The sequence below is a fragment of the Neurospora tetrasperma genome (assembly GCF_000213175.1).
Source record: "Neurospora tetrasperma FGSC 2508 unplaced genomic scaffold NEUTE1scaffold_5, whole genome shotgun sequence".
NCBI lineage: Eukaryota > Fungi > Ascomycota > Sordariomycetes > Sordariales > Sordariaceae > Neurospora > Neurospora tetrasperma.
In genome coordinates this window covers 2,362,618-2,389,082 of record NW_009799103.1, presented here as the reverse complement: position 1 = coordinate 2,389,082, position 26,465 = coordinate 2,362,618, and the positions used below count along the sequence as shown (strand labels likewise).

Sequence of the window (26,465 nt, the reverse complement as noted above, 5' to 3'; positions counted from 1 at the left end):
CATAAGGTACCTACACCTCTCTGACTTTTTGGTAAACCTCCGGGCCCGCTACCTAGAGGTACACTAGTGTACGCACTAAGCAGGTGGGACAGGGGGGGGTTAGACATACAAGTAGGTGACCTTTACCATAGCTACCTGCTCGATACGCGATCCCGTGACTTCGCTCGTAAAGCCGACGCGCTTGTGTACCTTGAGCGAAGAAGCCCGCTAATGGGACTCCGAACCATATGCGCTAAGTGGGGCGACCGGGCCCTTCAGTTGTGGTGAAGACCTGACCCCCCGCGTTGGAACGCGTTTTCCACTTATCCATGTCCACCTGGGCTGACACAAACAGTGGACTGACTGCCTGTGCTTGCCTGTTGATGGCAGATGCGTATTTCTTTTGGAGTTGAGGGTTGAAAAAAGCCTCCCAGAACAGATTCGAAAAAGAGGGAGTGCAGCGCTCGGCGCTCCTCGGCATCTGGGCTCTTTTACAACATTTGACAGTATCAACATTCCTCTCGAAACAAGCTTCTTCCATTCCGGGTTCTTTTTTTCTTCCACCCTCTCTGGTACTTGCGCAGGATCCTACCTACCCAGATACGTACGGCTGGGTTCAGCCATTCAGAACTTCTGCCATGCCAGCGCGAACACTATTCGAAGCTGAGGCCAACGCCGAGTCCTCACGGAAACGTCAACGGCCGGCGCCCACGAGCGATGACAGCGAGGGAGAAATTGCCGCAGTAAGTCGTACAACCCATCTCCATCTGCACGCCGACGTCAATATATCTACACAGCCGCACGTTTCCTGAAACCCAGAAACCTACATGCTAACGTGCTACACAGCGCCCCAATGCCAATCAGGCTAAAAGAGCTCGTGTAGATACCGCACGCCACGTGACTCCAGTCGATGACGACGACGTTGATGTCGACGATGAACGAGGTCATGCAGGATCACCGGATTCGCCCCCCAAAACACAATATGAGTTGATGCGTGACAATAACTTTGAGCATCTGCAACATCAGGATGCCGACGACCAACGAGCTACTCAGAGACTGCGCTTCAAACCTAATCAGTTGGGAGACAACGCGGTGGCCGATAATGGCATTCTGGAAAGCATCACGTGCATCAACTTCATGTGTCACACTCGACTACACTGTGAACTCGGCCCGCTTCTCAATTTCATAGTGGGTGAAAACGGAAGTGGAAAGAGCGCCATCTTGACCGCTATCACTCTTTGTCTTGGTGGCAAGGCCAGCTCAACCAATCGCGGAGGAAGTCTCAAGAGTTTCGTCAAGGAGGGCACCGAAAAGGCTGTTCTGATCGTCAAAATCAAGAACCAGGGCCAAGATGCCTATAGACATGAGGTTTACGGGGATTCCATCATCGTCGAACGGCACTTTTCCAAATCCGGCAGCAGCAGTTTCAAGGTCAAGACGGCCACTGGCCAAATAGTGTCTACCAAGAAGCAGGAAGTCGAGGAGATCGTCGAATACTACGCCCTCCAGGTGGACAACCCCTTGAACGTGCTTTCTCAGGACAATGCCCGTCAGTTCCTCAACTCGTCTACCAAGCAGCAAAAGTACAAGTTTTTCATCGAAGGTGTACAGCTGCAACAGCTGGACAATGACTACAGGCTAATCGCCGAGAGTCTGGAGCTCATGGAATCCAAAATTCCCGACCAAGAGGAGCGGGTCAAAGCAGCCGCGGAGGAACTCAAACGAGCAAAAAGCTTCAAGGACGCCATGGACGGAAATCGCAAGCTGAGAGCCAAACAACATCAGCTTCGGAGCCAGATGTGTTGGCTTCAAGTAGTTCAAGAAGAGGCCAAGCTGACAAAATTGGACGAGAAAATTGCCCAACTTGCGGATCAAATGGCTGAAGCAGACCGTCAGAGAAATGAAAAGGGCGTCGATTTGGAGCGCGTCGAGAATCAGATCAGGGCCTTTCAGCAGAAACTGGAAGAGGCTATCCAGCGAAAAACCGAATTCGAAGAGCAGGTGGACGAGAGGAGGAAGAAAGCTCAAGCAATCAGGGACGAACTTGCACAAATCCAAGCAGATGAACGGGCAGCCCACCAAAACTTGAGAAGTGCAGCCACGACAGTAAAGGACTTCGAAGAAAAGGTTGCGGCCGAAGAAAAGCGACTTGAGGAAGCCACAGGAGACGCCCTGCTTTCCAAAACTCGGGAGCTTGAAAAGGCAAAGGAATACGTTACAGAGGTCGAGGCCAAGATTTCCAAGGCCAAAGAGGACGAGAAAGACCTACTAAACAAGCGAGACGAAGCCCAGAAAGCCCGAGACGCTAAGGCTGTTGAATGCTCTCGCAAGCGGGATGAAATTACCATAGCGGAACAGGAGTTGAGGACCTCCGAAAAGGATCAAGGCTCTATCTATGCAGCTTATGAGTCCAAACTTCCTGAATTGCTGAAGATGATTGAGAAAGAGACCAGATTCCAGAACAAGCCGGTGGGGCCGCTTGGCGCCCACATCCAGCTGCTGAAGCCGGAGTGGTCTTTGATCCTGGAAAAGACGTTTGGAAACGCCCTCAATGCATTCATCGTCCAGAGCATGGCCGAACAAAAATTGCTTCAGGGCTTGATGAACAAGCTCAACATCCGCCAGTGTCCGGTTTTTATCGGCAATCGACATCCCCTAAACACAGATGGCAAAGAGCCCGATCCTTCCTTTGACACCATTCTCCGTGTGTTGAAGATCGACAACATGATGGTGCGCGATCAGTTGATCATCAACCACATGATTGAGCAGGTCATACTGATACCACAGCGTACTAAAGCTGAGGACATCATGTTCAGCGGAGCACGACCTCGAAACGTCAAGGCTTGTCTAAGTTTCCATGATAAAAAGAGAGACGAAGGTCTTCGACTGGTTGTCAACAACAGCGGAGGAATGTCGACTTCTCCTGTGCCGCCCCTCCGTAACCAGCGCCCACGGATGAAGGCGGATGTCGGCTCGCGGCTTGCTTATCAAAAGGAGACCCTGCGGCAGCTGGAGCTAGAGTATAGCGTACTTGATCGTGAACATCGTCAACTGCAGCAAGAGGTCCAGAAGTTCACTAGCGACCTCACCAAGCTTCAGAGAGACAAGAAAACCTTTGACAGCGAATTACGGCATGCTAGGGTTCAAGTCGAGCAAGTGCAGTATCAACTTGATGAGTATGAAGGCGGTGATTCTCGCCTTACAGGCTTGAAGGCTGAATTGGCTGTTGCCAAGGAAAAAGAGGAGGCTTGCGGGCTTCAGTACGGCAACCTCCGGTTAAGGAAGGATGTGAAGAACCAGGCATCCTCAGAAGCCCAGGCTCAGCTCACGGAAATCAGGAAGGAATCGGAGAAATATGAAAGGGAGGTGAAAAAATTGCAGGAGAAGAAGGCCAGGCTGGAAGATGTTCGGAAGATTAATCTCACCGAGGTCAATGAAGCTCATGCCTCTTTCGAGATATTCAAGGGGGACAAGGAGGAAGCCGAGAAGGAACGTGAAAAAGGTGCCGAAGAAGTCGCCACTTTTACAAAACAGATCATTGAAGCATTAGGGAGTGAAGAACGAGCCCATGTCAACCCAACCGACAAGTACGAGGAGCTGGAAAAGCAGTATCAGAGCATTCAGAATCAACTCGAGAAAGAGCGACGGAAGAGGGGCATGACCGACGAGGAAGTTTATGCGAACCTCACGAGGGCGAAGGAGACGTACGATGATGCCAAGAGATCTCTTGAAGGCATCAAGACGGTCAACTCTCGTCTCCGTCGGACGCTGACCATTCGCCTCGAGAAGTGGCGCAAGTTTCAGCGGTACATTTCATCACAGAGCCGGGCGAACTTCATCTATCTTCTCAGCGAGCGTGGCTTCAGAGGCAAGTTGCTGCTGGACCACGAGCGGAAGGCTCTGGACCTAGTCGTCGAGCCTGACAAGACCGAGAAGAGGGCAGCGGGGAGAAACACAAAGACACTATCTGGCGGCGAAAAGTCTTTTTCATCAATCTGTCTGCTGCTGAGTATCTGGGAGGCCATGGGAAGCCCGCTCAGATGCTTGGATGAGTTCGACGTGTTCATGGACAATGTCAACCGTGCAATCAGCACGAACATGCTGGTGAGTTTTATTGATGACAGCAACGATGGAGACAAGCAATGATATATCCATGAACCGTTGCTAACGTGGCCACAGATTACTGCTGCTCGTCGGTCCGTGAATCGGCAGTACATTTTCATCACACCGAATGCCATCGAGGGGCGGAACACTCTTGACAAGGACGTCAAGATTATTCGGTACGTATCCTTCCCTTCCTCCAGAATGACCTGTGCTTGAACTAATAACGTCTTTCTAGACTGACGGATCCTCGGCAGAGGACGTTGGCCGACCACTGAAACTGAGTACTCTTTGCCTTCATCTCGTTTCTGTTCTTGAGTTTTGATCTCCGTGGGTGTGTATCTGAACAAACTTCTGTCGAGATATAGGCAAGCGTCAAAGCGGCGCAGAGAGGTGTTGGCGTTTTGTATGGACTGGATGGAATGTCACCGCGCGTTTGCAATTTGTGTTTTCATAGCGTACCCATTTTCTTTTTGTCTGTGGCAGACATGTTGGGGGGCGCATTAAAGCAGATGCTTAACCCTGCGCACCTGGAGTGTACAAATGTTGTACAATCTCTGCATGGGACGTCACCTTACAATGAAATATTCTACCCGGGGTGTAACCTTTTCCTTCTCCTGCATCCGTCCATTTGTCGTCTCTTTGTATAGTTTATGGAGGGTAAGTCCCATTGGTCCTTTGGAGGCAATCATCGCTGAAGCTCACTGATATGCGTACGCCGCGCGCCCTCGCTATGGACTTTAGATCTAAGCATTCTATATCTTGACACCCTTGCTGCGCAGAACATTGACACCCGCCGTGGCAGTAAACCCAACCCACTCCCGCAAGTTTCTGAATACACCACCAACCTCACTCACTTCCCTGAGCCTGCGGTTCAAGAAAGCCCGGGTATCCATGAATTCAGGGGAGTGATCGTTGGTCATGAACAATTCGGCAGCGGCGTAAATGGTGGAGAGCGAAGCGCGCTTGGTATACCACGACGGGTCGACGGAGGAGTCGCCGGCGAGGAAAAGAATCTCATCCGAGAGCAGGGCGAGCTCCTTGAGCGAAAGAGGGACGTAAGATGGTTGTGCCATGATTGCTAGGGCCTAGACAGAGAGTGTGGTAACGTCCATCAATGTAAGTCAACGTAATGATATCCAAGCCAGCAAGCGGCCTTTTTTTTTCTGGTTCTTGAGGAAAAAGCGAATGCCCATTGGCAACGAGCATTACAGGGAAATGGGAAAACTAACCTCCTGCCACCGCCCAATAACCTGCGCATTCGCCGACAAGCGCTCCCACGTAACCGCCTCCACGCGCCCCCGGATCTCCCACTCCGACAGCCCCGGTCTAGCTCCCACGTGTCCCTCGCCCCCAAAGAGTTCGCTTACCCGAGCCGCGAGCTCCTCCCGCTGCTTGACCAGGTGATACCGGATCAGAGCGAAAGCGCCCTCGGGCAGGATTGTCGGGCTGATGTCCAGGTATCCGGCATCGCGGGCGCCGGCGGCGAGCGCAGAAGGTGTGAAGCCGTGACTAGGGACGTGCTGGTAAGCGGCGCTGAGAATGGATTCCTCGACGGGCGTGAAGGCGGCGGAAGAGGATGGGTGGTCGTAGGAGTGGTAGGCGTTGCGGTGTTGCCGTTGCTGCTGCTGGAGTTTTTGGGTCTGTTGTACTTGAGGGCGTCTGCTGCCGTTTGCACATATACAGCCGGAGCCGGGGCCGGTGCTGGTGCTGGTGCTGGTGCTGGTGCTGGTGCTGGTGCTGGTGCTGGTGCTGGTGCTGGTGCTGGTGCTGGTGCTGGTGCTGGTGCTTAGGGAACGATGGGTGGCAACAGTCGGGACAGGTGCCGCGGCTCGGATCGTGGAGACAGAGGAAAAGAGGATTTGCCGGGCGGGGCGGCGCAGAGATATCAATGATGGACGCATCATTACGGTCGATAGTTCGTCCACCCTTCGAGGCAACGGAGCGCAACTTGTTTGGAGTTGCCGGCTGGAACTATCGCGACTTCGATGAGTTCCATCGATGGAATGGCATGTTGCTTTGCTTGCCGGGCCGTGGGACCTTGTGCGATAAAGCTATCCTCACGTGTTGTTGCCCCACTTCATCACTGCTCTGTCTCCATTTCTACTGTACATATAGTGTACAAGTGACATGTTACTGGTTCCTGACAAAACCACAAAGGGCAGAAAGGCACTGGAGCTTGAAGGCAGCCTATTCACTTCACATTAGGGGTCGATCGGTAATACCTGTAAGCGGTCAAGTAAAGTAATTTTAGTAAAAGTAGCGTAAAAATAAAAAGTCTTACTATATTTATAGGTCACATGACATTTTTTACTGTTTTTTTGCCCACCAAAACGAGCAGGGTAGTAAAAACTAGCTGAAATTTTTTACTGGAATCGTTGAAATCTATAGAAAAAGATAATTACGTGGATAAATATCGATTGGTCTTTTTATAGCGTTTATTTACTTGCTTTCTGATGCGGTAGTTTGTTTACTTGTTTAATCCTCCCGTTCTACTCGATTGTCGTTTGGTATATTGTTAAATAAGCGTTCCTCAATTTCTATTAAACGTACCTCTCTTTCTTTGTAAGTTAGCGTAGAGAAGGAGCTATTTAAATAGTATAGATGCTTCCCGTTTATAAAGACGAAGGTAGCTTAATCTATCCGCTCCCTTAATAGTTAATTATATATAAGTAACTCTAGAAAGTTTATTACCGAGAAGGTTCGTTTATAAGGGATACTATTCGCTACTGTATTAAATACCGTTACTACGAATAGCGCTATAATAGATTGGCGATTTATTATATATACTTAGAATTGTTTAGGCTCGAAGTTAAACCCTTAGACTTAAGTGTACGGCGCGTATATCCCCTTACGGATTCTAAAATTGAGGAAGTCTTTAATAACTCGTATAGCTAATACGTTAAAGTAATAATTATATTGCTAAAGGAAGGTAATAGCTATTATTTAAATACCCAAAATAGGTAAGTAAATAGCTTCGATTACCTCTACTATAGTAGAAGGTAATAAAAGAAACCCCAACTAGTTTAGGGGATTTAATTATTTGGTCCTTCTAGCCGCGTAGAATCGCTCGAACTCTTACTATTTAATAAAAGGTATAAAATATTAAAACTATTACTATGCCCCCTATACTTTAATCTACTTCTTAATAATGTAGTTAATATACGTTTAATTTACTTTAGAAGCGAGTTGAGTTTTGTAAAGTAGTAAGAGGAAGCGTTCAAGCTTCTCGATATTACCCCAAAATTGCGTACTCTCGATAATATTAAGCATTTAATTATAATATATAGGTATAGCGCTTTCGTCTTGTGCGCCCGGCGCGTCTTAATACTAATTGTAGAACCGGGCTTATATAGCGAATGCTTGTAGAGCGAGCTTTAATTTCTTAATCGAAATAACGGATCTATACTATAATCCCCATCGAATAATTATACTAATTTAATTAGTCTACTATACTAAATAAATAATAATAAGATAAGAATAAGTTTACCTAGCCAATAGGAAAATAATCCGACTATAATAAAATAATATTAAGGTTCTTAAGCGGGACAACTGTAAGGGATCTACGAAGTATACACGCAGGTAGGCCTTAAAAAGAGCTTAAAATAATTAATAAAGAGGAGGAGATTCTGTACTAATATAGCTAGTACAGAGCCGACAGCTAAATATATAAAAAGCGTAGGCATCGAAGGTACTAGAAATACTAAGACTAGAAATATAGCCCGTGCGCCGCACTCCGAGGGATATACCTAATAGCACGCAATATATCCAGTATTAAAACGGCTACTGATAGCCGACCGGCCCGTACACCCAACTAAAAGGCACGCCTAACTTATACGGGTACTAGCCAAGCAAATACCCTTAGGCGCCAACCCTGTAATATTACTTCCCACCTCTCTCCCTAAAATGGCTAGAAATACTATATATAAAATAGAATCTAATAAACGCTCCAATAAGCTAAAAGACGCTCTAGTACCCCCGTACTACTCCCGAACACTCCCAACTCCTTACTACCTAAGTTTTTATAAGAGAAAACAATTAAGTAATGATTTGGGGAGCAGGATGCTTTAAGGGTGCATACACTAATTTTTACAATGAATTTTTTCCATTTATTCGGCGGGGTATATAGATTAAGGATATACTTACAAGATTGACAGATATTGATCACTGACATTAATGGAAGGTAGAATAGGAAAAAATCTATCTAATAAAATAACAAGTTAATAAATAAAAAAAAGAAAAGTAGGGATAGTAAGAAAGAGTAAGACAGAAGAATAAAATATTAATAATAATTAATAAGATAATAAGAGATCATTACGATAATTATTATACTAATTTATTAGTTTTAGTTATATATTTTTATTTACGAAGACCGTTTTTAGTAATATCTAATTATTTACTCCTATCTATTTAAAATATTGTATAATCATTTGACCCCTTTTGAAGGGATCTTATTCTTTTCTTTTATTATTGCCCTAAATGAAATATTTATTAAGGAAATTAATAATTACCCCTATTCCTTCTCGAAGAAAGATTTCGAATTTTATAATAGATAGAGATCCTTAATAAGCCTACCTAGTTTAGTACCTCCCCTCTCGACTATCTAAAAGGTTTGAAAGATCACTTTTAGCCCTACTCTAATTAGATTGCCGGTTGGAATTGAATGATAATTCTTATATAGTATACTAGTTGTAGTAGTAGTATTATTGTTATGATTTTTCTCACTATTTTAAATTAGTAATAAGGACGAAATAGGTTTTACATTCTATACTAAACTAACTAAAACGAAAAATAGGAAATTTATAGCTTCCTATCCTCGTTAAGGTTCGCCTAATGTTTATTAATAATATCCGATTAATTATTATAAAAAGCGCTTAAATAGCCTTAATTTAGAAAAGTATAAAAGATATAATACTGGATATTTATAATAGTCCGGGGCCTTCGATAATACCCAATATACGGCTACGTAAATAGTAATATTAAGATTGTTAATAATATAATTAATTAAGTAGTTATTAAATTACTATTCAAATATAAAGTTAAAATACAAATAATAGCCTAAATAGTATTAATAAAACGTAAGGTAGTAAGAATAATTAATAAATATAGTTAATAAGGTTAGTAATAATTAAATGTAAGTAAGTACAAATAATAAATAAACTATTAAATAATAGTAATTTAGCTGTATAATTAAATAAATAAATAAATATTCGAATAGTAATAATTAAATATAAGTAAATATAAATAGCCGATAAATTACTAAATAATAATAATTTAATAATAAGACCGACTAAGAATAATAATAATAGAAAAGTCCGTCGATAAGTAGGGTAATTACTAATACTAAAGTTCCTAAAGGATAATATTCCTAAAATAATAGTATATAGCCTCGAACTAAGTACAAACAAATTAAATAAATTCCAGGCCTTTTTCTTATAAATTTATAATTAATTCTTAATAAGAAAAAATTCTAACTATCACCTCCGAATCCTCCCTTTATATAGTATACTATCAATTATTATTAATAGTCTTTTATAATTATAATTATTACTACCGCCGTATTTCAGGAAGTAATAGGAGGTAATTAATTATCTATATCTTTATTAGAAGAGCTTTAATAATTATATTATTAATATAAATAAAGATTATTTCCTTCCTAATATTAATAGTAAAGAAAGTTAGAAGATATAACAAAAGAAAGAACCTACAAAATCTCTTTCCTTAAAAAGAAAAAAAAAGGAGAAGGATATTAAGAAAATAAGAAAAGAAAAGAGCCGATTAGGGATTTCTAATTAAATAGGTACTTAAGTACCCGAAAGGAAAAGAAGTTGATTAAAAAGAATTAGAAATCCATCTCAAAAAGAAAGAGGGGGAGGGCAAATTAGTAAAAAGAAGACAAATAATATACGAGTAGTATAAACAATACTAATAGGATTTAGAACAATAGGAATATCTTTGCAATCTTAGCCTTACAAACGGATTAGGAAGTATTAAATCTACCTCCTATACCAATTTCAGAACTACTTCTATTATTCTTCTCGAATCCTATCCTCTCTTCTTCTACTTCTTCGTTAAAAATAACCTTTTTTCCTTTTCCGCTGCCTAATTAATATTTAATTCCTTCACCAATTTATTCCAAAAATCCGTCACCTATCCCTTTTAGGAATCCTTCGCCCAACCTAAGTAGGGGAGAGCCTTACTAGATCCCCTACTACTAATATTATAGTAAATATAGTTAATCTACCTATAGATATTTATTATTAATTCTATAAAATCCTACTTATACGTTATATTTATATACCTTATTTACCTCTTCGCCTAAACTTTGTATTTAATATTAGAATCCTACTACTATTTTTCTACAACTTATTTTCCCGCCTTTAGGATTTTATTATACCTAATTAGAGATTAATTATCCCTAAGGCTTTAAACCTAAATAATATTCACCTACCTACTAAAATCCCTGTACCCTTACTTCTACTTCTTCCCTTTTTAATTATAATTGGTATTCTTCTCTAAAATTGTTAAAACTAAGTAATATAGTAATTAATTAATCTAGTTATATAATATCTAATTAGCCTACCCGCGAAGTATTTAACTAGCCTATCTATATAGTATTTAATTAACCTACCCAGCAATATAAATCCAATTACAAATCTCAACCAATTGTAAGTAATAACCCTTTTTAAAATTTATTAATTACTTATTTAATATAATTATTAATAGGTAAGACCCTCGTAGCTTCCTTTGTAAAAGATTATCTTTCTAATGAGAAATTTGAAAGGAAAAATATCTCTATATATTTAAAAGAATTTAATAATGGAGTTAAAAGCTACTTCCTCCCTAATTAAATTAAATTTAATACTTAGTACCAATAGTACATACTAAATGTAAGGAAAATCTATAGGGAAATTGCAAAGAATATTATGCAATACTCTAAGGGTATTTAGATTTAAAAAGAGTTCTATCGCCTTTATAAATAATAATTCCTAGTATAAGACCCTAAATAAATAAATAGCAAAGTTACAATATTAAAAGTATTCTATAATTAACTTATCCTATATAATAAAGAAAAAATTATTCAGGCAATCCTATAATACTTAGTACTTCTAATAAAACAATTTAAAAAAGAAAAGACATTTAGTTAATTAATAGCAATACAAAACTTTTACAAGAAAATTATAAAAGAAACAAGGTAGATAATAATAATAATTATTAATTTTAAAAAGAAGGTTTACAATATAACCTAATTAGAATTTAATATTAATATTACTAAAACTATTATTAAATACTTTAACTTTAATAATAATAGTTATATAAAGGATAATTTTACTACTCTTATTAGAAATAGCGTTAGTATAGCCCGGATATAAAAAAGGATATTCTATAAATATCGATAAGAAAGAAAGCCTTATAGGATTAGAAAGTAACTCTAATTAACCTTCCCGTACGAATACCCCCTCGATAAATTAAACTATTACTTCTTCTATACCTACTATTAACTATTTAACTAATAAATCGGATATTAAAAAAATAACTAATAAATTCAACTGAATACAAATTATATAATTGCAATTTAATAAAAGGTTAATTTAAAAATAGAAGGAGGAAGTTTAAATAAACTTCTTATCAGCGGTTAATTAGACTAATAATATTAATAAAGGATTAAGCTATTTAGGTAGTTTCTTTACAAGGGGTAGTAAAGGAGGAAGAGGAAGTAAAGGAGGTGCTCAAAGCCGCGGAGATTCTTACTAAATTCGTTACTACTAGTACAATAATCGTTACTACTAATATTAATATTAGGAAATAGTAAATAATATTCAAATCGGCAAGCTAATAATCTACTGGGCTCAAAATCCTATATTCGGTATACAAACGACTATTATAATTGGAAATAAAAAAAATATTTCCAATTATATTCCAAATAAAAGAATTATTTTAATTACTAAAAAAAGGAAGCTAAGGCTTCTTATAAAGTTCTAAATAGTAGTTTATAATATAATACCTAAATATAAAACTATTTTCGACCGATAAGAAAAGGAAATTTAGAATACAAAGAAGAAATAGAAATTCGAACCAAACTTCTCTCTATTACTAAATAGAATATATAGTTATTAGTAGTAATAAAATAGTAATTCTAATATTTCTATTTATATAACAAACACTAATCTACTTACTTACTACTATATAACCAATAAATTAAACGTTATATAAAAAGTTTATCGAAGAAACCCAAACGAATATAAAATAGTAATTATTCGCCAAATACTAATAAAATACCTATAAAATTTATATTATTATTTCGTTAACTATTCTCGTATAACTGACGGGGATTAACTTCTTCCAATTTTCTAAAAAGAAGTATTAAGAAAAGTATTAAATAGTAAATTAAACTTTACTATAGGATTAATTCCCTCTTTAAGCAAAAATCTATTGAATATAATTATAGAAAAAATACTATTACTAGAATTAACGCCGTTAAATTACAATACTATAACTTCTAAGTAAGTATTTCCTATTACGTAATATATAAAAGCACCTATAAACTCTGTTGAATAATTTAAAAATTATAACCTTCCAATTCTTCTTATAATAATAATTTATAAATTTAAAGAAAATTAAATAGAGATTCTCAAAAGAATACAATCTTTAAATTGCTAATTCGAAGGCACTTGGTAAACGATTACTAATATAGTAAATAATCTAATACTTTTTAAAAAGAATATTTATTCTAGCGAACCTAACGATAAAATAGTTAATTTTACTAAAGAAATATTCTTCTCTAATCGTTTAAATAAGTAGTTATAATAATTGGATATTATTAATAAAAATATAGTTATATTTGAGAAAATACTTCAACCTCCTTCGGAATCTAATTAATTATTTCTAATTATATAGCCTATAAAAATTTTAAAATTAATAATTAAAAATAAAGTTATTAATCTCCTAACTCTGAATTCTAATAAAAAAAAGAAGGGAACTAAAGCCTCACTAATAAAACTAACTAAAATTATTAATCTTAAAGCAATAGCAAAAGAAACTATTAAGCGGATTAAGGAAAAGTACCTATTAATTTCAAAAACTATAAACTATAATATCCCTTATTAAATTAGGGAATTATATTATATAGATTAACGTTTCACTATTACCTTAATTACCTTAATTTAATATAAAGTAGGTTTTAATAAAAATAATATTATTAGGGTCTCTTATAAAGGCAATACTATAATAAATTAATTACAAGAAGCAAATCAAATAATTCCTTTAACCTAATATTAAGTTAATAGTATATCGATTAAGGAAGTTAGTACTAATAAAGCTCCTCCTAATATTCCTACTTATTACCTTAATTAGAAATTAGATAGTATTATTAAATTCATTTAGAAAAATATATTAAAGTTGGCCTTCGAATATGCAATGGAAAATATTATTCTTCTATAATTATATACTTACTTATATAAATTATCCTACCTATCTTATTTAAGCAATACTATTAGGATATCCATCTTACCTACTCTATTTATATTATTATAGCAAAAGGGCCTAAAAATTAAAACTCTCCTAAATACTAAGGTTAAAGTAAATACTATTACCTTTAGAATAGTTTAGGAATATAAGCTAGCCATTACCAATACCGGTATTTTAAATACTAATAGTAATAATGGAAAATAAAACTTTATTAGAAAAGCCTATATATAAATATAATTAATAAATATTCCCTATAAGGTATACTTCTTCGTTAATACTACCTACCTTCCATACTACAATATTATTCTTAAGCAACCTTTCTTTAAAAATGCCTAAATTAAATTGAATTATTCAACTTATAGTATCGAATCGGCAAACATTCTAATAGAAAAAACTATCGTAAAAGCTACTCTTATTTCTAAGGAGAAGGCAAAATTAAATACACTGGCAATACCGTATACCTAGGAATATAATAAATAACCGTCCACCCTAAATAAAATTACTAATTACTTAAAGGTCGACTTTAATATTTACGTATTCGCTCCTATTTAGTACAATAGTAATACCTAAAACAAAATCCTTAAATGGATAGAGGATTCAATAATTAATTAACTATATAAATACTTATAGCGAGTCTAAAAGAAATATTATTACTTAAGGACGATTATTTTGGAAATTTTCCAAGACCTTTTATAGGACGAACTATTCAATAAGAAAAGGTTAGAAAGGCTTTTATTTAGAAATTTTAATAAAATTGATTATAACGCTACTAATAATATATTTAGTATAATTATATTAGGGTATATTCCCTTTGATAAGAAAGAAAATAAAGAATTTAAGAAAGGATTTAAAAGGTAAGTATATAACTTTATTCGTTATAAAGTATCGTAATAATGTTTTTAAAGTTCGGATACAAGGAAGAAAAATTAGAAAGGTAATAAATTAGTAATTAGTAAAGATATAATTAATTAGCCGCAACCAAATGGAACGATACCTTTAGAGAGTTTTATAGCCTATATAATATATAAGTAAAAAGATTAGAAAGTATTATTAATCAATAATACACCTTCTAACGGGTCAAAGCTGGAAGAAAACTTAGAATAGAAATTATAACGTCTTATAGCTTTAAAGGAATAATTAAAAGAAAAGAGGGAAATTCATCCTTTACTATAGGATAATATTATTACTCTACACTTTTTAAAATTATTTAAAGGGAACGGTTAACCCCTAAACACCTTTAAATTATATTAGAAAGTTTAAATAATAATTTAAATACAAAGGAATAAGAAATATTTATCTATATTCTCTAAAATTGGAAAGTAATTTTTATTTAGGATTTTAATAAAGTAGGAAAAATTGAACTAAACGTCTTTCCTCCCTAAGAGATTAGCACTATCCCACACTCAACATAGTAATATAAATTAATTCCTATACCGAAGGCTAATTATAAAAGGGTTTATAAGCTATTAAAGGATAGGATTTAGCGTAGAACGCTAGAAGATAATTATACCGCCTACCGAAATAATTAGTTTCTAATAACTAAGAAAAATAATAGGCTTCAATTAATTAATAATACCTAACGGATTAATATAGTTACTCTACGTAACTCCAATATACCCCCTAGCTATAAAGAATTTAATAAAGAATTTAGGGGATTTAAAATACTTTCCCTTTTTAACCTTTTTCTAATTATAATTAAATCCCTTTTAATAAAAAGAGTAGGGATATTACTATTTTCTAAACTATAATAGGGGTTAAAAGAATAACTATACTACCCTAAGGGAGAATGAACTTAATTATTAAGTTTTTAAAAATAATAATTAGAGTATTATATAATTTAATTCCTACCATCTATCGACCCTATTTAAATAACATCTTGTTATTTTAATTACTATAGATTATAACAGGTTCGAAACTAGACCTAGGATAAGCAAGTACATTTTCAATTATTTAATTAATATTAATAAAATTCTTATTAATATCGAATTTAGTAGTTGTACTATTACTATGGAAAAATCTAAATAGTATTAGCCGGAAGTTGAATTCGTAGGCTACCTCTATTTAGATAGCGGTTAATAACTATCTCCTAAAAAGGTCTCTAGAATCCTTTAGTAAGTTAATTATAAACTTATTAAATAAAAAGGGAAGGAGTTTTAACAACTAAGGGCCTTCCTAGGAATTATTAGGTACTATTATATTTGGATTAAAAATTTTAATACTATTACTATCCCTCTCTATACCTTATTAAAGAAGGATATAAAATAGTAATAAATTGAGAATAAATAATTTACTTTAGAATATTTTAATATAAGGTTTTATTAATACTATATTTCGTACTAATTATTTATAATAATCCCCGCTATAGAATAATCTTTCTTATTGTAAATATATTATTAATCGGTTAGGGGGCTATCCTTAAATAAATTAGTCCGGATAACTAACGATACTTATATCTTTTTAAAAGTAGTATTTAATTAAATATTGAAAAGAAATATAATATTACTAAATAAGAATTTCGGAGCCTACTTTATACCCTAAAGCGAATAAAGTAATATCTTTTTTGTATTAAATTCGTTATTAAAACTAATACCCAAATTATAGTATATTAGTTAAAGGGTATTATTATTAATATCCTTAGAGTATTAATTATATACTAAATTATTTAAATTCGTCTATTCGACTTTAAAATTAAGTATATCCCTAGTAAGAAAAACATAATCGCCAATAATCTTTCTCGTATACCTCCCTCTAATCGGGATTAATAAGATAAGGAAAACGAAGAGGATATTAATAATTATATAAATAAATAAATCTATATAATTAGGTTCAACGACCCTCCAAGTAAAAGGAAGAAAATATAGAAATTATTAAAAGGACGTTAATCGTACCAATTATAGAGAATTACTAAGTATCTTTAAACCTTAGACTTTCCTACTAATTTAAAAACCGAATCCAAAAAACAACGCTTCAAATTAAAAGTATTAAAATACTTCTTCCGTAATAGGGTTCTATAATTAATCCCTATAAATACTATTTAAATACTATATAGGCTCATTAATAATAAAATTAATTAGGATACCGTCTTTTATAAATGCTATAATAAAGTTAGTTATAAAGAAAAAAAATTAATTTACTATTGTATTACCGATTTCTACTAATAGAAAAGTATTTATTCTAATATAGAAAAGCGTATTAAATCCTACCTAAATTATTAGAAATAAAATTCCAAACGGTTTATTAATACCTTTTAATATACTAATCTATTACTATAACCGTTCTATAAATAGATATTTAATATTTAATACTTATTAAGAAGAAATAAGAAAAGAATTAGAATAATTAAAGCCCGGAATAACTTTACTAACTATATAGAAACTAAAATTTTACTAGTAATAAATATAAAATCTATAGCCTGCTTTATTAAAATATAAATTATTTATCCATAGGGACTATCCTTATTAATCGTTATTAATAGTAGATTAAAATTCCGGAAAAAATGTAAAGGGTTATTAATAATACTATATATCCCTTTTATTAGAATTTCGCTATATAATTCTAAAATTAACGGAATTAATAAAGCCGGGCACTTTCCTATTACCGCCGCCCTTATAAAGGTTATAAATAGTAAGGGTACTAACTAAAAACCCTAATTACTATATATTTTATTTATAAATCGGATTATAGTCCGAAGGAACTACAATTTTACTCCCTTCTTTTTCAATTACAATTATAATCCGATATTTCTAATTAAATTAAATTTACCTTCTTAGAAAATGACCTAGTAGGGTAATATATAGGATAATAGATTATTTAAAACCCGGCTCAATTTAATACTTACTAAGGCCCGTTTATTATAAGATAGTAAATATAGATTTAATTTAGTAGCTAAACAAATCTCAATAATAAAGTAGAAAGCTGCGGAATACTGTAATACTATTAATAAAGGAAAGATTAAACTAAATATTACCAAACTAATAGTAAGTAATTTAGTACTTATATATAATTATATTTGGAGAATTAATATAAGTTCGGTCTGAAAATTCACTTATTAATAGCTTAGCCTATTTTGAATTAGAAAGATTGTATCTAAATATAAATACCTTTTAAAAACTTTAAATAGTATTAATATTACGACTTCCTATCTAATTAAAAGGATTAAAAAGTTTTTTTTATATAATAGAATATAGTTAAAACCGGACTCTAATATAATTATTTAGGAAATACTTCCTTTACTTTATCCGAAGGAAACTTTAAAAGAAATTATAATTAATGAAGATACAACGGAAAGGATTATAAATTATTATAATAACTAAATAATTAAGGCGTTTAATTAGTAAAAAGGAAGGGAAATACGCTAGTAGACTAAATAGAATAATAAGAAGTTTAAAATTACTTTGTATAAAGGAAAGCCTAAAAATTGGAAACCAACTTCCGGATTAAGTAGTAAGGAATTTTAATACTTTAAATAATTAGGTAATATTATAAATTATAAGCTATAAATATATTTTATTATTTTGTACAAAAGGAACCGAATAAAGATTGTTATTCCTTTTGAAGGGAAGAAAAAGATAAAAAGATTAATACTATTAAATAATAAAAGAAATTGTTTATTAATATTATTTTTTAAAGCCTACTATCTACGCTAGAATTTATATTACTCCTAATTAATAATCCTTATAATCCTAATTAATAGTTATAAACTTTAAAAAAGATTAAAATAAATATTGCCTCTACGAAACTAAAAATTACCACTCACAATTATTACGAATTTCTATATATCCCCCTTAAAGAATATTAAATAAATTAAAAATTACGAGAAATTTTTTATATAACTCTTACCCTAAAATATAGCGCGAATATATTAATTGTCTTATAAACCTTTATATATTAGAAGAATCTAACCCCGGTCCCCTAATACCCAATTCCCTTTCCCGTTGAAAATACTCAACCCAAGGCTTAAATTCCCCTCCAAAATATACTCTAATACAGAATCGTAATAGAAGAATATTAACTATAATCCAATCCTCTATACTACTACTCTAGCTAGTAAGAAGCGTATCAATACTTAATATATTTACTTCCCGAATATACTCTAGGAAAATAAAACTTATAAAATAATATTGAACCCTTCTATAGTACTATATATAATTGCTATAAATACTATTTTTAAGGCTAGGAAGTAGGAGGGAGCGGCATTCGGTAAAAGGACTTATAATTCGAATTCGTTTAAACTAATTAGTATTACCGTAGTATATTAATATATATTCCTTCCTAAACATCGCCATACAACAACTATACTATAGGGAATTACTAGTATTTAAAAGAAAAAATTAATAGAGAACTAATTAATAAGCAAAAATATATATTTTTTATTAAAAATCTAAATAATAAGCACTTTCAACCGTTCATCCTATTAAACTATATAGTAGGTATAGCGACTAAAAGGCTAACTACCTTTAGTATTAACCTATACCGGATTTTTATTCAATTTATTAATAATTATAATTTGTTTAACTTAATTAAAGAATTGTAATTTAGCCCCAAAACCGTTAAACACTTCCAAAAAAGTCTCTATACGGGTAGGAAATCGCTATAGAAGGACGAAGTATAACGCTTAAGAAGGATAATAGACTATATAAACCTTCAAATAAATAATAACTAATTTTATACCCTCTATTAGTATATAAACTCCCTAAATAATATTTAAAAATAATAGTCCATTACCAATCTATTACTAGACACGTAAATATAGGAATTTATAAGCCTTTAATTAATTGTTATACTAAATTTAATAGGAGATAATAGTACAAAATACTAGAATACAATTATTTTCGTTCTATAATTAATAAATATCACCTTTATAAATATTCTAACGAATATTATTTAGTTAATTTATAAATATAGGAGGAAGGAATCTTAATAACCGCTAGTATAGAGAAAGTTCGTTAGATTTATAATTAAATATTTTAATAAACGTATTTGAAGTAGAAAGAGGGGATTTTATAGAAAAATTAAAAATTAAAAAAAAAAAATAGAATTGAAGGGAAGAAAAAGGAGAAAACGACTAAAGGAAATAGGTTTTTTATACCCAAACTATAAATTATTACTACTTAATCTATTACTTTCTACTCAATATAAGGGTATTTAATTAGAGGGAGACTACTACAATAGGCAACTATTAAAATAATTACCACCGCCGAAAAAGAAGAGATAAAAGATTATTATTACCTTTAACTCTCGAAGGTTACTACCTAAGTAATAACTTTAAAAGAAAGGATAAATCGGTTATACTAGAAGTAAATACTAAGAAATTAGGTATTATATTGTAAATTAAACGAGTAATAGCCTCAAAATGATACTTCTAATATTTAAATTCCCTAATTAAATAATCTATAAAATATTTATATAATACCCTCTTCCCTAGCCTCTTTCCTACTTTTCCCTTCTTCTCCTCACAGCAATAATATTAAAAAGCCTAAAACTTCTAAATACTTTCTTCTTTATTATAGTAATTCTAATCTAATACTACATACCCCTTCTATTCCTCTACTAAATTCAACCTAGTACGCCTTAAAACATTAAATATCTTTACTTTCTCTTTAACGAATATAAATTAATTACTAATTCGGATATTATATTATTATATCTTCTAATAACTATATTTCTTCCAATAATAAAGCTTAGGTTAGCCCGGCTATAGGTAATACAGCTAGATCTAATTAAATTAATAATTAAGAAACTCTAATTACTTACTCGTTCTAATTAGCTATTAACGAGCCCTACAATATAAAATCCGGTTAAATAATTAAATACTAGTAATTTTAATATAAGAATAGTTAGATCCGTATTAAGCTATTGGTTTAAATAAACTAATAAAGCCCTCAAAATAGCAATTACCTAAGATATAATTAATAAAATACTTCGCCCAAATACTAATCTTACGCCCGAACTAATAATAAAAGTAATTGAAGGCTTTACTAAATAGTATATTTATAAGTATTAGGAGTCTTTTTTCCAATCCGGAGGCAATTATTATTAATTAACTATATATTATAAGAATAAACTAGCTATACAATTAGGTACTGAAGTTTAACGGTTAGGACTTGTCTAAACAAGCATATTTTGGCCCCTCTTAGGATTTAAAGTCGAAAGAAGGGTATACACCTCTTTTCTATCCCAAATTAAATAAAAAATAATAGGACTAGCAATTTAACCTCAAATTACCCTATAAGGAATAGAATACCGATAAACTATTTAGTAGGCTCTTTAATTCTAAATTAGTACTTAATTAAACAAATACTTTTCCAACTAATAAAAATAATTTCGTAGGGTAGAAGCAAATCGCAGTCCGCTTAACCAACCTTTAGTATAGTATCGATAAATATACCTACACTTATACTAATAATCTTATTACCCTCCTATTATAAATAACTAAAAACAAATTAAAAATAATCTTTATACTAAATAAATATATTCGAATAGACGATTTACACAATACCCTAAAAATTTTAATTGATTTAGAGTATATTGTACAATATATACGGGAAATAAGGTTCTAAGTAATTCCTATTTACCTTAAAGGATAATACTTTTCAATAAGTATTTTTAATTAACTTATACATCAATAGGACTATTATAATTCTAGTCATAGTTGCTCCATACCAATTTCTATAATAAATGCCTTACTTACTTTTTTTTATAAGTTTAATATTTAGGGCATACCTATAAAGACCGCAAGGGGAAAGATTATTTGGAAGATTAAATTTACTATTTAATAAACCTAATAAATCTGTAGATTAATAGTAATAGAAGTAATATTAATAAGGCTAATAGAATATAATCCAAACTTCTAAATAATAGTACTAAAAACCTAAGATTAGAATACCGTATAGAAGGATTGTATAATATTTAACTAAGGCTAAAAAGAGAATATTATAGTATAATAATACTAGAGAATAATTTACAATACCTTACGGACAAAGCAATAGCGCCCCAACGGCCTACTACCTTTATTTAAAAATTAAAAGGCCTATATAGAAAATAATAAATTAAATACTATATTAGAAACCTAGAATACCCGTATTAAAGGTTCTAGGAATAAACTATAACATCTTATATAGTTAGTAAATTATATAAACTATACCTATAAAGGAAAAAGGGTTAAATAAGAAGGAATAGAGATCTAGTATAGTTATTAATTAAAGTTAGGTTCTAACGCTATTATAGACCTTCCTTGGTTTAAATATTCAACAGTAATACCCTCTATTAAAAAAGATTCTCCATCCTCCAATTCTTCCTCTTTTAATTCCAAACCTTCTATAATATAACCTAAAGAAGCTAGGAAATTAATCTCCTCTTTTAATAATATCTACTCGCCCCTACCCAAAATTTTATTTCACAATTCAACTCCAACCCCGCCTCAAAAAATCATAATTCACTCTCAAACCTCCAAAGTTATAAATCAACCGCCTTATCCTCTAACTTCGTTTTGCCTAATAGTATTATCGCTTTTAAACCCTTAATCTAACGAAAGGCAAAGTACTTCTATTTAACTAGTTATTAATAAATAATTATATTATAAATTAATACCTACTATATATAACCCTCTTAATGCAATTAAAAATCTTTTATTCAATACTCCAATAAATTATATACAATTATAAACTTCTTTACTACTTAAGAATATAGAATATTTTTAATCGTTACTCGAAAGCCGAATTCTATTTATCTTAAGAAATATTAATTTACTAAATAATCTTAGGTTATTAATAAATTTAGTATAAATACCTACTTAGCCAAAAAGGACTAATCAATTACTAATCCCTTTAAATCTTAAGAGAACGCCGAATTCGCTTACCCCCTCCAATTCCTCGCAATATAAACATAACCTATCTACCCCCATACCTATATCACAATAGGAATTATCCCCGGCAAACAAATTTAATAGCTTTCACTCAACTAGAGAAATTCCTATTATAGGCTAGAGCCCGGCAGTTAATAAACTAATAGTAGAAATATAAATCGATCCTTCCTTCTATAAATTTTAAATAAACTCTTTAATCTATTCTATTCGCTATATAAAGCGTAATTTAAATAGGCTTCCCAAATATAATTCTAATAACCCTTTACTAAATACAATAAACTTTAAAGAAAGATTTAATCCAATTATTCGTTTAAAACTATAAGGACCTTAATAGGTTATAGGAATGTCCTAGGAAGATTATACTAAACTAGTAAATAATCGTTTTTTTATAATTGGGTGTAATAAAAAATATTTAGTTAGTAAGGGTAAAAGGAATTATAGAGGGAATAAGGGTAATGGAAGAGTAAACTAATTATATATATATATAGTAGTAAATCTATTCAGGGGGCCTATTATAGATTCAAAAGGAAGATTTAATTTAGGGAGTAGGATACTTTAAAGGTATATATACTAATTTTTATAATAAATTTCTTTCATTTATTTGGCGGGGCATACAAATTAAGAATATACCTACAAAATTAACAAATACTAATTACTAATATTAATAGAAGGTAAAATAGGAAAAGATCCATTTAATAAGATAATAGGTTGATAAATAAAGAAAAAAAAGGTAGGGATAGTAAGAAAGAGTAAGAGAGAAGAATAAAATATTAATAATAACTAATAAAATAATAAGAAATTATTATAATAGTTATTATACTAATTTATTAATTTTAATTATATATCTTTATTTATAAAGACTATCTTTAGTAATATTTAATTATTTACTTCTATCTATTTAAAGTATTGTGTAATCATTTGACCCCTTTGGAAGGGATCTTATTCTTTTCTTTTACTATTGCCCTAAATAAAATATTTATTAAAGAAACTAATAATTACCCCTATTCCTTCTCGAAGAAAGATTTCGAATCCTATAATAGATAGAGATCCTCAATAAACCTACCCAATTTAGTACCTCCCCTCTCGACTATTTAAAAGGTTTGAAAAATCACTTCTAGCCCTATTCTAATTAGACTACCGATTGGAATTGAATAACAGTTCTTATACGGTATACTAGTTGTAGTAGTGGTGTTGTTGTTGTGGTTTTTCTTACCATTTTAGTAAACAATTAATAGTCCGAATTATTCGAATATATCTTCCTAAGAAAATCCTATTTATTACTTCAATACTTATCCTTTTACGCGTACGCTAGTACTAGTACACCCCCGGACTATATAGTAACTACTATATTAGGTATCTTCTAAATACCCTATAATGTCTAGTTCTATCTATTTATGAAGACTACTATCCTACTATTCCCTATCCCTAGTAATAATAGTATATAGTATATATACTTTTAATAAAATTCGCTACTACTTTACGCGCTAGTAGGGTACGTACGGCCTTCCTAGGCCGGGAATTTCTAAAGTCCGGCTGAACTTATAGGGAACCCTAGCGCCCTTTGGGTTTTACTAAGCTAATATCTATACCTTAGTACTCGTTATTATTATTAATCTCGTTATCTTCCTCCGGGCCCCCTTCCGACTTTAGAATAACCCGGATATACCGTATCTAGACCTTCTACTTATAATCCTTATCCCAATAAGATAGTAAGCCGCAAACCGTACAAGCACCTTTCTTCTTCCACTTTTTCCGTTAAGTATCCGATAGACCGCTAGAATTCCCGGTCCGAATAGCAGCAATATCTATCGGTTCCCCTTTATTAATAACAACGGTACTAGAGTTCGAGTACCCCGTACTCCCTATAAGAAAATTATTGCCATCTAAATGCTGAAGGTAGTTATAGAACTCCGGATAGGAATCTAGAGCTTCCGAATATTTACAGAAGCGGCCGAGCTACTTATTATTTAATAAATTTATTAATAAGTTAATTATAGCCTAATTTAATTATATATTAGTTTTAATTTGGTAAAGTACTTCTTTAAACCGGATAAGGAAAGTAAAAATAGATTCTCGAATCTTTTATTGCAAAGTAAAGAGTTTGAGGCTAGTCTTCTTGTCCTAGTTAACTTTACTGTAATTAATATAAAGCTTCTCGAAAAGCCCGGCCGGTATCTAGTTGGCTAGAGATTGTACAAAGGAAAATAGGGTCCGGCGAACGGCTAATAATAGGCTAGAGTAAAAGTAGTAGAACTAAGCCTCTAAATTACTAATAGTACGGCTATTAATATAAAATTTAGCCTCAGCCGTATAAATTTACAAATTTAATTCCTTTTTATTATCGGTATATTTATTAAAGTGCGGGAGAACTAGTTTCGGCTGGCCGGAACCTTCGGCGGTAGTACTAGAGCTTCCGGCAAATATTTTTAAGGTAACTAATTTATTAATAAGAATTTGGATAGTAGCGGTAAATTACTACTAGCGCTCGCTAGCGTTCTAAACTTAAAGAATCGAAGCTATAGCGTAGTATAGTAAAGTAAAGAGAAAAAAAAAAAAAGTTGGCGGCTAGAGAACTCTTTAGGCAGTTGGAGAAACTAATATAGTAAGTATACTAGAGACCGCTAGGGAGTTGACGTGTTGAAAAGAGGGTCGATTATAATATAAGGGATTTACGAGGTATATACGTAGGTAAGCCTTAAAAAGAGCTTAAAATAATCAACAAAGAGGAGGAGGTTCTATACCAGTATGGCTAGCATAGAGCCGATAGCTAAATATACGAAAAGTATAAGTATTAAAGGTACTAGAAATACTAAGACCAGAAATATAGCCCGTACGCCGCACCTTGAAGGATGTACCCAATAGCACGTAGTATATCTAGCGCCAAAACGGCTACCGACAGCCGACCGGCCCGTACACCCAACTAGAAGGCACGCCTGGCTTATACGAGTGCTAGCTAGGCAAACACCCCTAGGCGCCAGCCTCGTAACAACAACTACAATTTTAATACCCGGAAGTAATTAATTAAGTAACTAACCTTTTAAACAATACTCTTAAAAGTAGAGATATTAAGTACATCCTTTATAAGTAGTTAGAGGGAGTAAGAGTTATAGAGAACCGCAAAAGCAGACTTAAAGCGGTTGTTAATAATTAAATCTTAAATAGCGCACCGTATTGCGTTGCAAATATCGGTAATAAACGTATTTATTTTACCCGTTTAACCCCCTACTATATTGATAATAACTGTTACGGCACTGGCGGACAGGCCTTGGCATGGGGTGCAGCCGTGTAGCCAGATATGTGACCGACCCGTTGCCGGGCCGGCGCATAGGCTCTAGGCCGGCGCACAGGCTCTGGGTCAAAACCCCAGACCCCGCGTGCACCTTTGCACGTTTCCCTCTTTTCTTCTTCATCTTGTGATTCTACAATAGACCTGGTATCAACGTGTTAGCTTGCCTCTCGTGACCACGTCGCTCGTGACAATTACAAGATCAATCTATACACTTCCAGGGAGGAAATCAAACATCCCATCACTTTCAAGCAGTTGTGTCGCAGCGCCGCGATGGCGCACACCCCAGAGGAAAAGGCAGGCCAGGCCCCGCCCAAGAAGCAGGGACAGCAGTCCACGCAGTCGAAAGTGACTGCCGACGTGAGTACTCAAGCAAGCGAGGCTCAGAAACAGGCCATCAAGGCCCAGAAAGATAAGGTTGCCGCTGAGCAAGTTATCTTCGACATCGACGACGTACCCATCACCCCCGAGTCGGTGGTGGAGCAGGATGATGCCTTTCGTCGCCGCTCGATTAATGTTGTTACTATCAAGGACAAATGGGACGCCCAGTCTCGGACCCTCGACATGTCCAACCTCGATGACGAGGACGCGCCTGACAACATTGACGAGGCTATACGTTTTTCAACCAGGAAGTCACAGCAAAGATGACCGATGTGCGTTATACCTTCAGAAAGAAGATTTGTACGCATTCCTGTATGCGAAGATTAGCGCCGATCGCCAAGTACTACTCCAAGAAGGGAGACGGACCCTCCTTTGCCCTTTAGACCC

General features: G+C 33.6%; 4 protein-coding genes across 4 annotated transcripts; 2 read left to right on the top strand and 2 right to left on the bottom strand.

The window, feature by feature from the left end:
- Positions 1–539: 539 nt before the first annotated feature.
- Positions 540–4,424, top strand: NEUTE1DRAFT_131279 (uncharacterized protein; the record flags this gene model as incomplete). Its single annotated transcript, XM_009855068.1, has 5 exons — positions 540–722; positions 826–1,488; positions 2,476–4,083; positions 4,159–4,259; positions 4,319–4,424. 5 exons carry the CDS (start codon positions 618–620, stop codon positions 4,356–4,358), a joined length of 2,517 nt encoding a protein of 838 aa, XP_009853370.1.
- A 44-nt stretch (positions 4,425–4,468) lies between these two features.
- On the bottom strand, positions 4,469–6,073 carry NEUTE1DRAFT_117824 (uncharacterized protein; the record flags this gene model as incomplete). Its single annotated transcript, XM_009855067.1, has 2 exons — positions 4,469–5,168; positions 5,313–6,073. 2 exons carry the CDS (start codon positions 5,985–5,987, stop codon positions 4,836–4,838), a joined length of 1,008 nt encoding a protein of 335 aa, XP_009853369.1.
- Positions 6,074–15,708: 9,635 nt separating this feature from the next.
- On the bottom strand, positions 15,709–25,860 carry NEUTE1DRAFT_148041 (uncharacterized protein; the record flags this gene model as incomplete). The annotated part of the gene is made up of 2 exons (XM_009855066.1): positions 15,709–15,720; positions 25,672–25,860. The coding sequence occupies 2 exons, from the start codon at positions 25,819–25,821 to the stop codon at positions 15,709–15,711; spliced, it is 162 nt and encodes a 53-aa protein (XP_009853368.1).
- Positions 25,861–25,970: 110 nt separating this feature from the next.
- On the top strand, positions 25,971–26,461 carry NEUTE1DRAFT_139810 (uncharacterized protein; the record flags this gene model as incomplete). The annotated part of the gene is made up of 2 exons (XM_009855065.1): positions 25,971–26,313; positions 26,406–26,461. 2 exons carry the CDS (start codon positions 25,971–25,973, stop codon positions 26,459–26,461), a joined length of 399 nt encoding a protein of 132 aa, XP_009853367.1.
- Between the last annotated feature and the right edge of the window lie 4 nt (positions 26,462–26,465).